Source organism: Saccopteryx leptura, chromosome 11 (assembly GCF_036850995.1).
Source record: "Saccopteryx leptura isolate mSacLep1 chromosome 11, mSacLep1_pri_phased_curated, whole genome shotgun sequence".
NCBI classification, from domain to species: domain Eukaryota; kingdom Metazoa; phylum Chordata; class Mammalia; order Chiroptera; family Emballonuridae; genus Saccopteryx; species Saccopteryx leptura.
The window spans coordinates 62,249,745-62,262,992 of record NC_089513.1 but is presented as its reverse complement, the minus strand read 5'-3'; the positions used below and the strand labels follow the sequence as shown (position 1 = coordinate 62,262,992).

Genomic DNA, 13,248 nt, shown 5'->3' with positions numbered 1-13,248 from the left:
GATGGCCCGGGCGCTGGGGATGGCTCCTTGGCCTCTGCCCCAGGCACTAGAGTGGCTCTGGTCAGGACAGAGCGACGCCCCGGAGGAGCAGAGCATCGCCCCCTGGTGGGCAGAGCGTCGCCCCCTGGTAGGCGTGCCGGGTGGATCCCAGTAGGGCGCATGCGGGAGTCTGTCTGACTGTCTCTCCCCGTTACCAGCTTCAGAAAAATAAAAAAAAAAAAAAAAAAAACCACAGTTTTTACGCCGGTCGCATAATTTTATTTTGTGCATTTATCCGTCCCACCCTAAAGGCCGGTCCGTGAAAATATTTTCTGACATTAAACCAATCCATGGCCCAAAAAAGGTTGGGGACCACGGGTGTAGAATATAAAGCCCGCAATGGAATCAGCCTCTCACATAAGAACAAGCAAATGGAGCACTGAATAAAGATGACATTAAATTTGACTGTGGAGTAACTAACTAGTGGGCATCACTATTGCTTAGAACTAGTACCAGGCAAGAAAGAGAAAGGTCAAAGGTCCACAAACCTCTTATACAATCAGAGCAGGAAGGAGGTGCTATTCACAATGAAGTGGCTGTTCTTAGTCATCTCATTTCTGTGTATCATTTTCTATAGGTGGAATTGGCTGCTTAGGCCGAGACAAAGGCCAGATTCGAAAGTGCCTTGATGTGGTGGAGATCTATAACGCTGATGGGGACTTTTGGAGAGAGGGTCCAGCTATGCCAAGTTCCCTGCTCTCTCTTCGAACCAATTCTACCAATGCAGGAGCAGTGGACGGGAAGCTATATGTCTGCGGGGGATTCCATGGAGCAGGTATTGATCTGTTTTTAAATGTTTTATAACCTCCTTTGGTGTTGATTTCACTTCCCTTAACTGACCCAGTCACCAAAGAATAATCCTGAAAACAGCATGAACACTGGCAAAAGCACCAATTTTAGTGTTCAATTACCTTGAGCAACTCAGTGAACCTTTGAACTTCAGTTTTCATATCTACAAAATGGAGCTGCTTACTCCAAACTATACCATAAGAATAAAGTAAAGTCTAGTTTATAATGTAAATATGAGGAAAATGGGAAAGGGAAAGCGAATGCCTGCTTGTAGGACTAAATAAAAAAATATTTTTATTTTTAATTACAATTGACATTTAATATTAGCTCCATCTATTTTGTTGCAAATGATCACTTTTTTATGGCCAATTAATAGTCCATTGTATATATGTACATTGTATATATGTACTGTATTTATCATATCATCTATTGATGGCTACTTAAGTGGCTTCCATATCTTGGCTATTGTAAATAACACTGCATTAAACATAGGGGGTGCATATGTCTTTTCTAATTAGTGTTTTGTATTTCTTTGGATAAATACCTAGAAGTGGAATTGCTGGTCATAAGGTAGTACCATTTTTAACATTTTGAGAAACCTCCATACTGTTTTTCATAGTGGTTGTGCCTGTTTGCACAAAAGTTCCCTTTTCTCCACATCCTCACCAGCACTTGTTGTTGGTAGATTTATTGATGAGAGCCATTCTGACAGGTGAGAGGTGATACCTCATTTCTTTAATTAGTGACATTGAGCATCTATATATTTACATCTATTGGCCATTTGTATTTTCTTTTTTGGGAAAATGTCTATTCAGGTCCTCTGCCCATTTTTTTATTGGATTGTTTGTTTTGGGAAGTTTTAGTTATATGACTTCTTAATAAATTTTGGATATTAACCTCTTATCTGATGTATCATTGGCAAATACCTTCACCCAATTGATAGGTTGTTCTTTTGTTCAGTTGATGGTTTCCTTTCCTATGCAAAAATTCTTTAGTTTGATGTAGTCCTATTTATTTTTTCTTTTGTTTCCCTTGCAAATACACACACACACACACACACACACACACACACACACACACACACACATACACACACACACACATTACTAAGAGCAATGTCAAAGAGTTTACTACCTATGTTTTCTTCTAGGAGTTTTATGGTTTTGAGTCTTACATTTAAGTCATTAATCCATTTTTAGCTTATTCTTGTGTATTGTATAAGAAGTCTAATTTCATTTTTGTGTGTATCTGTCCAATTTTTCCAACACCATTTATTGAATCGACTGTTTTTACTTCATTGTCCATTCTTGCCTTCTTTGTGACCATATAGAAATGGGTTTCTTTCTGGGCTCTCTACTCTGTTTCATTATTCTATGTGTCTGTTTTTATGCCAGTATCATGCTATTTTCATTACTATACTTTCATATAGCTTGATATTAGGTAACATAATACCTCCAACTTTGTTCTTCTTTCTCAATATTCCTATGGCTATTTAGGATCATTTGTGGTTTCATATAAATTTTAAAATTATTTGTTCCAGTTCTGTGAAATGTGTCACTGTCATTTTCATAAGGATTGCATCGAATCTATGGTTATTCTTGCCTTGGGTAGTATGGACATTTTAACAATGTTAATTTTTTTTTCTATCCATGAGCATAATATACATTTCAATTTATTTGTATCTTCTTCAATTTCTTTCTTTAATGTTTTCTAATTTTTGTAGTATAGGCCTCTTACCTATTTCGTTAAATTATTCCTAGGTATTCTTTGCAATTGTAAATGAGATGGTTTGCTTAATTTCTGATAGTTTTGTTATTGTTACATAAAAATGCAATTGATTTCTCAATATTAATTTTGTGTCAACATTTTTACTGAATTTATCAGTTCTGATAGTTTTATTGGTGTTATATGTCATCTGCAAATACAGTGGTACCTTGAGATATGAGCAGACAAACATACAAATTTTTTAAGATATGAGCTACGACTCGGTTCGTACTTTTGTTCAAGATCCGAGCAAAATTTTAAGATACAAGTCGTGATTCAGGAAGCTGCCGCTAGTTGGTGCATTGGCGCATGGGTCCAGTATTGGCAGCACAACACCAGCATCTCATTCTTTCTCACATGTTACCCACAGAATCAAGTCGAATCTTGTGTGCTGTACTTGTTCTTGCATCATTTTTGCATTTTTTACTAACTTTTTTTGTGTGCTATCATGGGGTTGAAGAAAGTGAGTGTAAAGGACACTGGTGAGGAGAAGAAGAGAATGATGTCAATAGAAGTAAAGCAAGAAATAATAAAAAACCATGAGCATGGTGTACGAGTGATTGAACTGGCAAAGCTGTACAACCACAATACAGCTACAATTTGTACCATCCTTAAACAAAAGGATGCCATCAAAAGCGCAAATCCAGCAAAAGGAACTACAATTCTGTCCCAATTAAGGACAAATATCCATGAAGAAATGGAGAAGCTTCTGCTAGTGTGAGTAAAAGAGAAAGAGCTGGCAGGAGATACAGTGATGGAGACTGAAATACATGAAAAGGCACGTATTATTTGCGGCAACTTGAAGAAGAAAGAACCATCAACCTCAAAAGAGGCAGCAGAAGATACGTTTAAGGCAAGTCACAGCTGGTTTGAAAATTTCAAGAAGAGATCTGGTATCCACTTGGTGGTGAGGCATGGTGAAGCTGCAAGTGCTGATGTTAAGGCAGCTGAGGAGTACATCACACATTTTGCTGCGCTTATCGCAAAGGCAGGCTACATCCTCTAACAAGTGTTCAACTGTGATGAAACAGGATTGTTTTGGGGAAAAAATGCCCTGGAGGACTTTCATCACTGCAGAGGAGAAGAAACTGCCAGGCCATAAACCCATAAAGGACCGTCTGACCCTTGCATTTTGTGCAGATGCTAGCAGTGACTATAAAGTAAAGCCACTGCTAGTGTATCATTCTGAAAATCCTTGAGACTTTAAGACTCACAAGATTCTTAGAGAAAAACTGCAGGTTATGTGGCACACCAATGCTAGGGCATGGGTTACGCAGCAGTTTTTTATTGAATGGGTAAATCTCGTCTTTGGTACTGCAGTGAAGAAATATCTTCAAGAAAATAAACTCCTGATGAAAGCATTACTAATCCTTGATAATGCTCCAGCCCACCCACCTGGTCTTGAAGATGACATTCTCGATGAGTTCAAATTTGTGAAAGTCCTCTACCTCCCACCCAACATAACTTCAATCTTGCAACCTATGGATCAGCAGGTCATTTTCAACTTTAAAAAGCTTTACACAAAGCACTTGTTCCTCCGCTGCTTTGAGGTGACTGAGAATACAATTCTAACCCTTCGAGAGTTTTGGAAAGATCACTATAACATTGTGATATGTTTATGCATTATTGACTTGGCATGGCAAGAAGTTACAAGAAGAACCTTGAACTCAGCATGGAAAAAGTTATGGCAGTTGTTGCAGACAGGGACTTTGAAAGATTTGAACCAGAGACCAAGACCAAGGTGGAAGCATTGGAGGAGACTGTGTCCCTCGGAAAGTCAATGGATCTGGAAGTAGATGAGGGTGACATAAACGAGCTCGTCAAGGAACATGTGGAGGAACTCTCAACTGAGGAGTTGAAGGAGCTACAGATGATGCAACATACGGAGCTTCTACAAGAGATTAGTAGTGAGGAGGAGGTAGAATCGGAGGAAGTGATTTCTACAAGTGAAATTAAAGACATGCTGGCAATGTGGGAGAAGCTTTCAAGTTTTATTGAAAAGAAACACCCAGAAAAAGTTTTAACTGGTTGTGCTTCAGCACTTTTTAATGACACTTGTTTGTCACATTTCCATAACATTTTAAAAGGCAGGCAAAAGCAAACCTCTTTGGATAGATTTTTATTCAAAAGTCCTGCAAGTGAAAGTGCCAAAAGTGCAGCCAAAAAGGCAAAAACAGGTGATGATTAAATGAAAAATATGTAATGTTAAGCTTAGGTTAAGTTTAAAGTTTAAAAAGTGCATTTTTTACAATTAAATTTTTGTGGTTTCATTTTAAGTAAAGAATGTGCAGTTTTCATTTTGTTTAAAGAAAATGCAGTTTTAGTTTACATTTAGTATTAAGAAAGTGGAGTTTTAGTTTTCGTGTCTACAGTGCCTGCATCCCTTCTTCCCTCCCTCTTCCTCCACCATTCACCTTCATTAGCCACATTCGTCTGTTTCCAAGGTAAGAATACAGTACTAAATAACACTTTTTTTCTTTTATTTCATATATTTTGTTATGCATTGGTAAAGTATACGTGTGTGTTTCTTAATTAAAAACATGTCTTTTTTCATAATTTAGGATGGTTTGGGGATGTTTCACAGGGCTGGAATGGATTAAATCTATTTCAGTTATTTTAAATGGGAAAAATTTGTTTGATATACGAGTTGACTGACTTATGAGCTCGGTTACCGAACGAATTAAACTCATATCTCAAGGTACCACTGTAATAATGGGTTTACTTCTTTCCATTTTGGAGAACTTTTATATTTATTCTTGTCTGAATACTACGTTGAGGAAAAGTGGTAAAAGTGGACATCCTTGTCTCATTCTTGATCTTAATAGGTTTTTAGCTGTTACCTATTGACTATAATGATAGCTGTGAGTTTGCCAGGTATGGCCTTTATTATGTTGAGGTATGTTTCTTCTATTCCCATGCTGAGACTTTTTGTTATAAATGGATGCTGAATTTTGTCAAATGGTTTTTATGCATCAGTTGATATGATCATGCAATTTTTATCCTTTATCTTGTTTATGTTGTATATAATGTCAATTGATTGTGGATATTGAACCAACCTTGCACTCCAGAAATAAATCCTACTTGATCATGTTCATCTGGGATATTGGCCTATAATTTTCCTTTTTGTAATGTCTCTCTGCTTTTGTATTCAGAATAATAATGGCCTTGTAAAATGAGCTTGGGAGTCTTCACTCTTCTTGAAAATTTGGAATAGTTTGAGAAGAATACATGTTAATTTTAAATGTTTTGTAAAGTTCACCTATAAAGCCATCTGATCCATGACTTTTGTTTATTAGGAGGTTTATTATTATTATTACTGATCATATTTCACTGGTAGCAATTTTTTTTGTTCAGGTTTTCTATTTTTCTTGATTCAGTCTTGGGAGACTGAATTTATCCATTTCTTTACAGGAATTTATCCATTTCTTCCAGGTCATCCATTTCACTGTATCTTCTTCTAACTCTTTGTATTTCTGTGATATCATTCTCACTTCTCCTCCTTCACTTCAATCTTACTTATTTGGGTCCTCTGTTTTTCTCTTTATGAGTCTGGCTAAAGGTTTGTATCAAACTTGTTTATATTTTTGAAGACCCAGCTCAGCTTTCATTGGACTTTTGGATTTTTTTAACATTATTTTATTTATTTTCATTCTAAGTTTTGTTTTTTTATAAATAAATTTTTATTAATTTTAATGGGGTGACATCAATAAAGCAGAGTACATATGTTCAAAGAAAACATGTCAATGTTATCTTGTCAACCAATTATGTTGCAGACCCATCACCCAAAGTCAGATTGTCCTCCGTCACCTTCTATCTAGTTTTCTTTGTGCCCCTCCACCTCCCCCTCACTCTGAGTTTTATTATTTCGTTTTTTCTACTCACTTTGATCTTTATTTTTGTTCTTCTAGCTTCTTTAGGTGTAAAGTTAGTTGTTTATTTGAGATTGTTCTTTTATAGGTAGCCTTGTAATGCTATAAATTTTCCTCTTAGGACTTCTTTCTCTGTGTCCATTATATTGTGTTTTCATTTTCATTTGTCTCAAGGTATTTTTTTCATTACTATCTTGATCTTAATGATAACACACTCATTGTTTAGTAGCATTTTATTTAACCTCTACATTTTTGTGCATTTTTTGTGTTTTTTTTTCTTGTAATTGATACCCAGTTTCATACTATTGTGTTCTTAGATTATTCTCCATATGGTTCCAATCTATAAATTTATTGAGATTTGTTTTGTAGCCTGATATATGTTCTACGTGCCCCTGAAAAGAATGTATATTCTGCTGCTTTGGGATAAAAAATTCTAAAAATATCAATTAATTCATCTTGTCTGCTGTGTGGCTTAAAGCCACTATTTCTTTGTGCATTTTCTGTCTAGATGATGTATCCATTGCTGTCAATGAGGTATTGAAAACCCCGACTATGACTATATTACTGTCAATCTCTCCTTTTATGTCTGCTAACATTTACCTTATATATATATATAATATTTAGGTAATCCTATGGTGGCTACGTAAATGTTTACAAGGGTTATGTCTTCTTATAGGATTTATCCCTTTATCATTATGAAATATCTTTCTCTATTATCATAGCCTTTGTTGTAATCAGTCTGATTAGGTTTTATGATTTTTCCAGATTCAGTTTTGGAAGATAGTATGTTGCTAGGAATTTATGCATATTGCCTAGTTTGTCCAATTCTTTGGCATTTGTATCTTTATAGTATTTTCTTACATTCCTCTGTATTTCTGTGATATCAGTTGTTACTGTAGTCCTCCAGTCTGCTGGGAACTACCAGTGTCCCATGGAATAAACCTACTCAAGACACAAACTGATGTCGAGAGGAAGAGGCAGAGGTCTGCCAAGAGAGGCAAAGAAGACCTGAATGTTCCTTTCCCACAGCTTTTATTGATCAGAAGCAGAACAAAGGTAACAGGATTACAAAGGAGGGAGATCTTGTGATAAGGTGAAAGAATAACTAATAGACTTTTTGCTTACTTAGAGAAAGGGCTAATTTGGGTTAGTACATTCTTTTTCTTTTGCTAATTAACAATCACAAATGGAGGGGCAATCTCTAGAACCTCTAGGCTAATTTTCTAAAGCCCATTCACATGCATTCCTTTGTGTTTGCACAAAGGTCACTCATTCACACAACTTCTAGGTGTTTTCATCCAAGAGACATTCACTCAGGGTCTTTAACTAAAGTTTCCCAATCCAAGTCATAGAGCAGGGGTCAGGAACCTATGGCTCGCAAGCCAGATGTGGATCTTTTGACAGCTGTTTCTGGCTTGCAGACAAATCTTTAATTAAAAAAATAATAATGTTAAAAATATAAAACATTCTTGCCTGACCAGGCGGTGGCACAGTGGATAGAGCATCGGACTGGGATGCCAAGGACCCAGGTTCGAGACCCCGAGGTTGCCAGCTTGAGCATGGGCTCATCTGGTTTTCCCACAGTCCAGACAGTTTCTACTGAATCTCCCATGAAGGGGAAGCACCAGTCATATCTTGGGAAAGTATGGAGAAAAACTATGACCTCAACACCAAGAAATGTAGTCACTAACACATGCCCTGCTTCCTGGCTTACTTCTCAGAACAGATCTATCTTCATAGGGTGGGGCAAGAGAGATTCCCAAGAGTGAGGCATTTACTTTCCCCCAAGATGATGCCACACTGTGGGGACTGCTCTTTCCAAGAAATATGGTGACTGCTGCCCTGGAGAATGACTTGGCACAGGGGTTCCAGTGCCCATCCCCCAGTGTCTCTCCCTGGGCCACTGACTTCACATTCTCCTTATGCAACTCCAGTCCTCTCAGCCTTCCCTCCACCAGGGCCCCAGGTAAGTGGCTATGAATGAGATTTACTGTGTAGGCCCTTTAAGATGGTGCCTGCATTTCTGAGAACTCTTTTCACCACCAAATGCTGTGTGAGCACCTCTTCTAGACTCTAGTGCTCTAGTCTGGGTGCCTGGTCTCGGACTTAGAACCCCCACCAACCACTCAGGGCAAACCTCCCTGCAGCTGGGAATCCCAACAAACCTTCTGCTGCCACTCACTCCTGGGAGTGGGCCAGACCTTTTCACGTCTCTGCCCTTCTTACATTTTTCAATGTGGCCTTGTAAAACATTAGTTATGGATTTATATTCATTTAGTCCAAAGTTGGTTTTTCAACATGATTGTTCTTAAATTTAATTGTACTCCGATTTTGTCCTGGGAGATGGTAGTTGGTTGCAATCTTGAAATCCCTTCAGTAGTTATATTTTTAATATTTTGAGGAACACCATACTTTTTTCTATTATGGTTGTACCAGTTTACATTCCTACCAGCAGGAATGAAGGTTCCTTTTTCTTCATAGTTTTCCCAACACTTGTTTTTACTTGTCTTGTTGATAAGTAAACAGACATAAGTAAACCTGCCCATATAACAGGTGTAAGGTGGCATTTCATTGTAGTTTTGATTTGCATATCTCTAATGGCTGGCAAAGATGAGCATCTTTTCATATACCTGTTGGTCATTTGTATGTCCTTTTGGGAGAAGTGTCTGTTCAGTTCCTTTCACCATTTTTACTTCTTTTTTTTTTTTTTTTTTTTTCAGGAACAGAGAGAGAGTCAGAGAGAGGCATAGATAGGGACAGACAGACAGGAACGGAGAGATGAGAAGCATCAATCATCAGTTTTTCGTTGCAACACTTAGTTGTTCATTGATTGCTTTCTCATATGTGCCTTGACTGCGGGCCTTCAGCCGACCGAGTAACCCCTTGCTCGAGCCATTGACCTTGGGTCCAAGCTGGTGAGCTTTTTGCTTAAGCCAGATGAGCCCACGCTCAAGCTGGCGACCTCAGGGTCTCGAACCTGGGTCCTCCGCATCCCAGACCGATGCTGTATCCACTGTGCCACCACCTGGTCAGGCCCTTTCACCATTTTTAATTGGATTGTTTACTTGTTTGTTGTTTTCTGTGTTTATTATATATTTCGGATATCAATCCTTTATTGGAGCTTTTGATTCTGAATATCAACTCCCATTTGTTTGGCTGATTTTTGTTTTGTTGTAGGTTTATTTTGCTGTGAAGAAGCTTTTTATTTGATTTAGTCCCATTCATTTATTGTTGCCCTTACTTCCCTTGCCTTTGAGTCTTATTCATAAAACGTTTTCTATGGCTAAGGTCCATAAATTTAGTGCTGGTGTTTTCTTTTATGTAATTTATTGTTTCAGGTCTTATGTTCAGGTCTTTGATCCATTTTGAATTAATTATTGTGCATGAGAACAAACTGTAGTCAAGTTTCATTCCTTTGCATGTGGCTTTCCAATTTTCCAAGCACCATTTATTGAAGAAGCATTATTTTCTTCATTGTGTGATTTAGGCTCCTTCGTCAAAGATCATTCATCCATATACATGTGGTTTTATTTCTGTGATCTTCATTCTGTTCCAATGGTTCATTTGTCTGTTTTTGTGCAAATATGATGCTGTTTTGATTATCATGACTCTGAACTATAATGTGAAATCAGGTTGTGTGATACATCCAGCTCCATTTCTTTTTCTCAAAATTGCTTTGGGTATTCAGAGTCTATTGTGGCTTCATAAGATCTGGTGAACTTTTGCCCTATTTCTTTTAAAAATTACATTGGAAATCTAATGGTGATTGCATTAGATTTTATATTGCTTTGGGTAATATGGCCATTTTAATTATGTTTATTCCTCTAATCAATGAGCATGGAATATTATTCCATTTCATTGTCTTTTTCAATTGCTTTAATAATGCTTTCTACTCTTCAGTATATAGGTCCTTTTCACATCCTTATTAAGTTTGTCCTTAGGTATTTTTTGTTGTTGCAATGTTTAAACAAATTGTATGTTTTTAATTTATTTTCTGAAATTTCATTGTTGGTATATAAGATAGCCTTAGACTTGTGTATATTAATTTTGTAACCCATGACATTACTGTATTTATTTATTGTTTCTAATAATTCTTCAGTGGAGTCTTTGGGGTTTTCTATATACAGGATCCTGTCATCTGCAAAAAGTGATACCTTTACCTCTTCTTTCCCATATGGATGCCTTTATTTCTTTCTCTTGCCTGATTTCTCTGGCTAAAACTTCCAGAACTATGTTTAATAAGAATGGAAAGTATGGGAAGCCTTGTCTTGTTCCTGATTGTAAAGAAAAAGCTTTCAGGTTTTCTCCATTTTGTATTATATTGGCTGATGGTTTATCTTAAATGGCCTTTATTATGTTAAGGTACTTTCCTTCTATACCCATTTTATTGAGTATTTTTAACATAAATGGATGACATATCTTATCAAATGCCTTTTCTGAATCTATTGACAGAATCATATGATTTTCCTTCTTTGTTTTGTCGATATGGTGTATTATGTTGATCAATTTGCATATGTTGAACCATCCTTGTGCTCCTAGAATGAATTCCACTTAATCATGATGTATTATTTTTTAATGTATTGTTGTACTCATTTTGCTAATGTTTTGTTTAAGATGTTTGAATCTGTATTCATTGGAGATGTTGATCTATAGTTTTCTTTTTTGTATTGTCCTTGCCAGGTTTTGGTATCAAGGTTATATTGGCCTCATCAAATGTGTCAGGGAGCATTGCTTCATCTTATATTTTTTGGAAGATTTTGAGAAGGATAAGTACCAAATCTTCTTTGAAAGTTTGGAAAAATTACTAGTGTAGCAATCTTATCCTGGACTTTTATTTTGGGGTAAGTTTTTGATAGCTGTTTCTATTTACTCCCTGCTTATTAGTCTATTTAGGTTTTCCACTTTTTTTGTGACTCAGGCTAGGAAGATTGGTTCTTGAAACATTCATTTCTTCTAGATTGTTGAATTTGGTGGCATATAATTTTTCATAATATTCTATTATGATCATTTTTATATTTATAATGTATTTCTCCTCTTTCATTTCAGATTTTGTTTATATGAGTCGTTTCTCTTTTTTCCTTGGTAAGTCTAGCCAGGAGTTTTCAATTGTATTGGCCTTTTCAAAGAACCAGCTTTTTGTTGTATTTTTTATAATTTTTTTTTGTTTATTTAATTTAGTTCTGCTCAAATTTTTATTATTTCCTTTGTTCTGCTGACTTTGGATTGCCTTTGTTCTTTTTTTTCTAGTAGTTTCATATGCAATGGTAGGTCATTTACTTGGGATCTCTCTTGTTTCTTTATATAAGCCTGTAATGATAGAACTTCCTCTTATTACTGCTTTTGCTAACTCCCAAAAGTTTCTGTTTGTTTGGTTGGTTGGTTTTTGCACACCAGAGAGAGACAGACAGGAAGGGAGAGAGTGGAGAAGCATCAACTCATAATTGCAGCACCTTTTTGTTAATTGATTGCTTTCTTATATGTGCCTTGACCAAAAGGCTCTAGACAAGCCAGTGACCTTTTGCTCGAGCCAGCTACCTTGGGCTTCAAGCCAGTAACCATGGCTTCATATCTATAATCCCATGCCCAAAATAGTGAGCCTGCACTCAAGCTCATGAGCCCACATTCAAGCTGACAACCTCAGGGTTTTTTGTTCCTGGGTCCTCAGCATCCCAGGCTGATGCTTTATCCACTGCTTCATCAACTGTTCAGGTGTATCTTGGAAGTTTTCATATGTCATGTTGTCAATTTCATTTGTATATATCTTTTAATGTCTTCTTTTAGTTATTCTTTGACCCGGTCATTTCTTAGAAGTATGTTGTTTAATTTCCACATTTTTGGGGTATCTTTACTTTTTTCCTGCAGTTGAATTCTAATTTCAGAACCTATGTCAGAGAAGATGCTTGGTATCATTTCAACCTTCTTGAGTCTGTTGTGGTTAGACTTGTGGCCCAATATATGGTCTGTACTTAAGAATGTCCATACACACTGGAAAAGAATGTATACTTTGATGTTCTCGGATAAAATGTTCTATAAATATCTATAATATGTCCATCTTGTTTAATGCGTCACTTAAGACCAATATTTCCTTATTGATTTTCTGTTTGCATGATCTATCTAATGCCATTGATGGTGTGTTGAGATCTCCAGCTATGATTGCATTTTTGTCTCTCTATTTTTAGATGTTAATAGATGCCATATATATTTTGGTGTTCCCTGATTCAGTGCATGCTTATTAATGCTTTATGTCTTCTTGACACAATGTCCCCTCTATCATTATAAAATGTCCATCTTTGCTTCTTGTTACCTTTGTTGTCTTGAGTCAGCATTGTCAGATATTAGTATGGCTACATGTGCTTTTCTTTGGGTATTATTTGCTTGGAGAATCATTTTCCAATCTTTCACTTTGAGTCTGCCTTTGTCCTTGCAGCTTAAATGTGTCTCTTCAAGGCAGCATATGCTTGGATTTTTATTTTGATCCAATCTACTACTCTGTGCTTCTTTATTGGTGAGTCCAGTCATTTATATTTAGGGTAATTATTGATGCTTGAGGATTTCCTGTAACCTTTTTTTTTCTTTTCTGGTAGCTCTGTGCCTCCTTTAGTTCTTTTCTTTTAATTTTCTGTCAGTTGTTTTTGTTTGTTTGTTTGTTTGTTGTTTTTTATTTTGTTTTTGTTTTGTTTTTGGGTGAAGCATTCCATGCTTCTTTCCTCTATTTTCTCCTTTTTTAGCTATGTATTTCAGTTTTGTTTTTCTCATGGTTGGTTACCATTAGGTTATTGAAGGGAAA

At 36.5% G+C, this 13,248-nt stretch overlaps 1 protein-coding gene across 3 annotated transcripts in view; it reads left to right on the top strand.

Moving 5' to 3' along the window:
• The window catches only part of KBTBD12 (kelch repeat and BTB domain containing 12), an 89,907-nt gene that overhangs the window by 61,389 nt on the left and 15,270 nt on the right, over positions 1-13,248 (top strand). The window contains exons 5-6 of one of the 3 annotated variants that reach the window (XM_066352206.1): positions 617-814; positions 11,508-11,543. In XM_066352206.1, coding sequence (XP_066208303.1) covers positions 617-814; positions 11,508-11,543 — 234 coding nt within the window. Of the gene's footprint in view, positions 1-616; positions 815-7,348; positions 7,472-11,507; positions 11,544-13,248 lie in introns of those variants that run through there. The other 2 variants (XM_066352208.1, XM_066352207.1) reach the window with 2 other exon arrangements.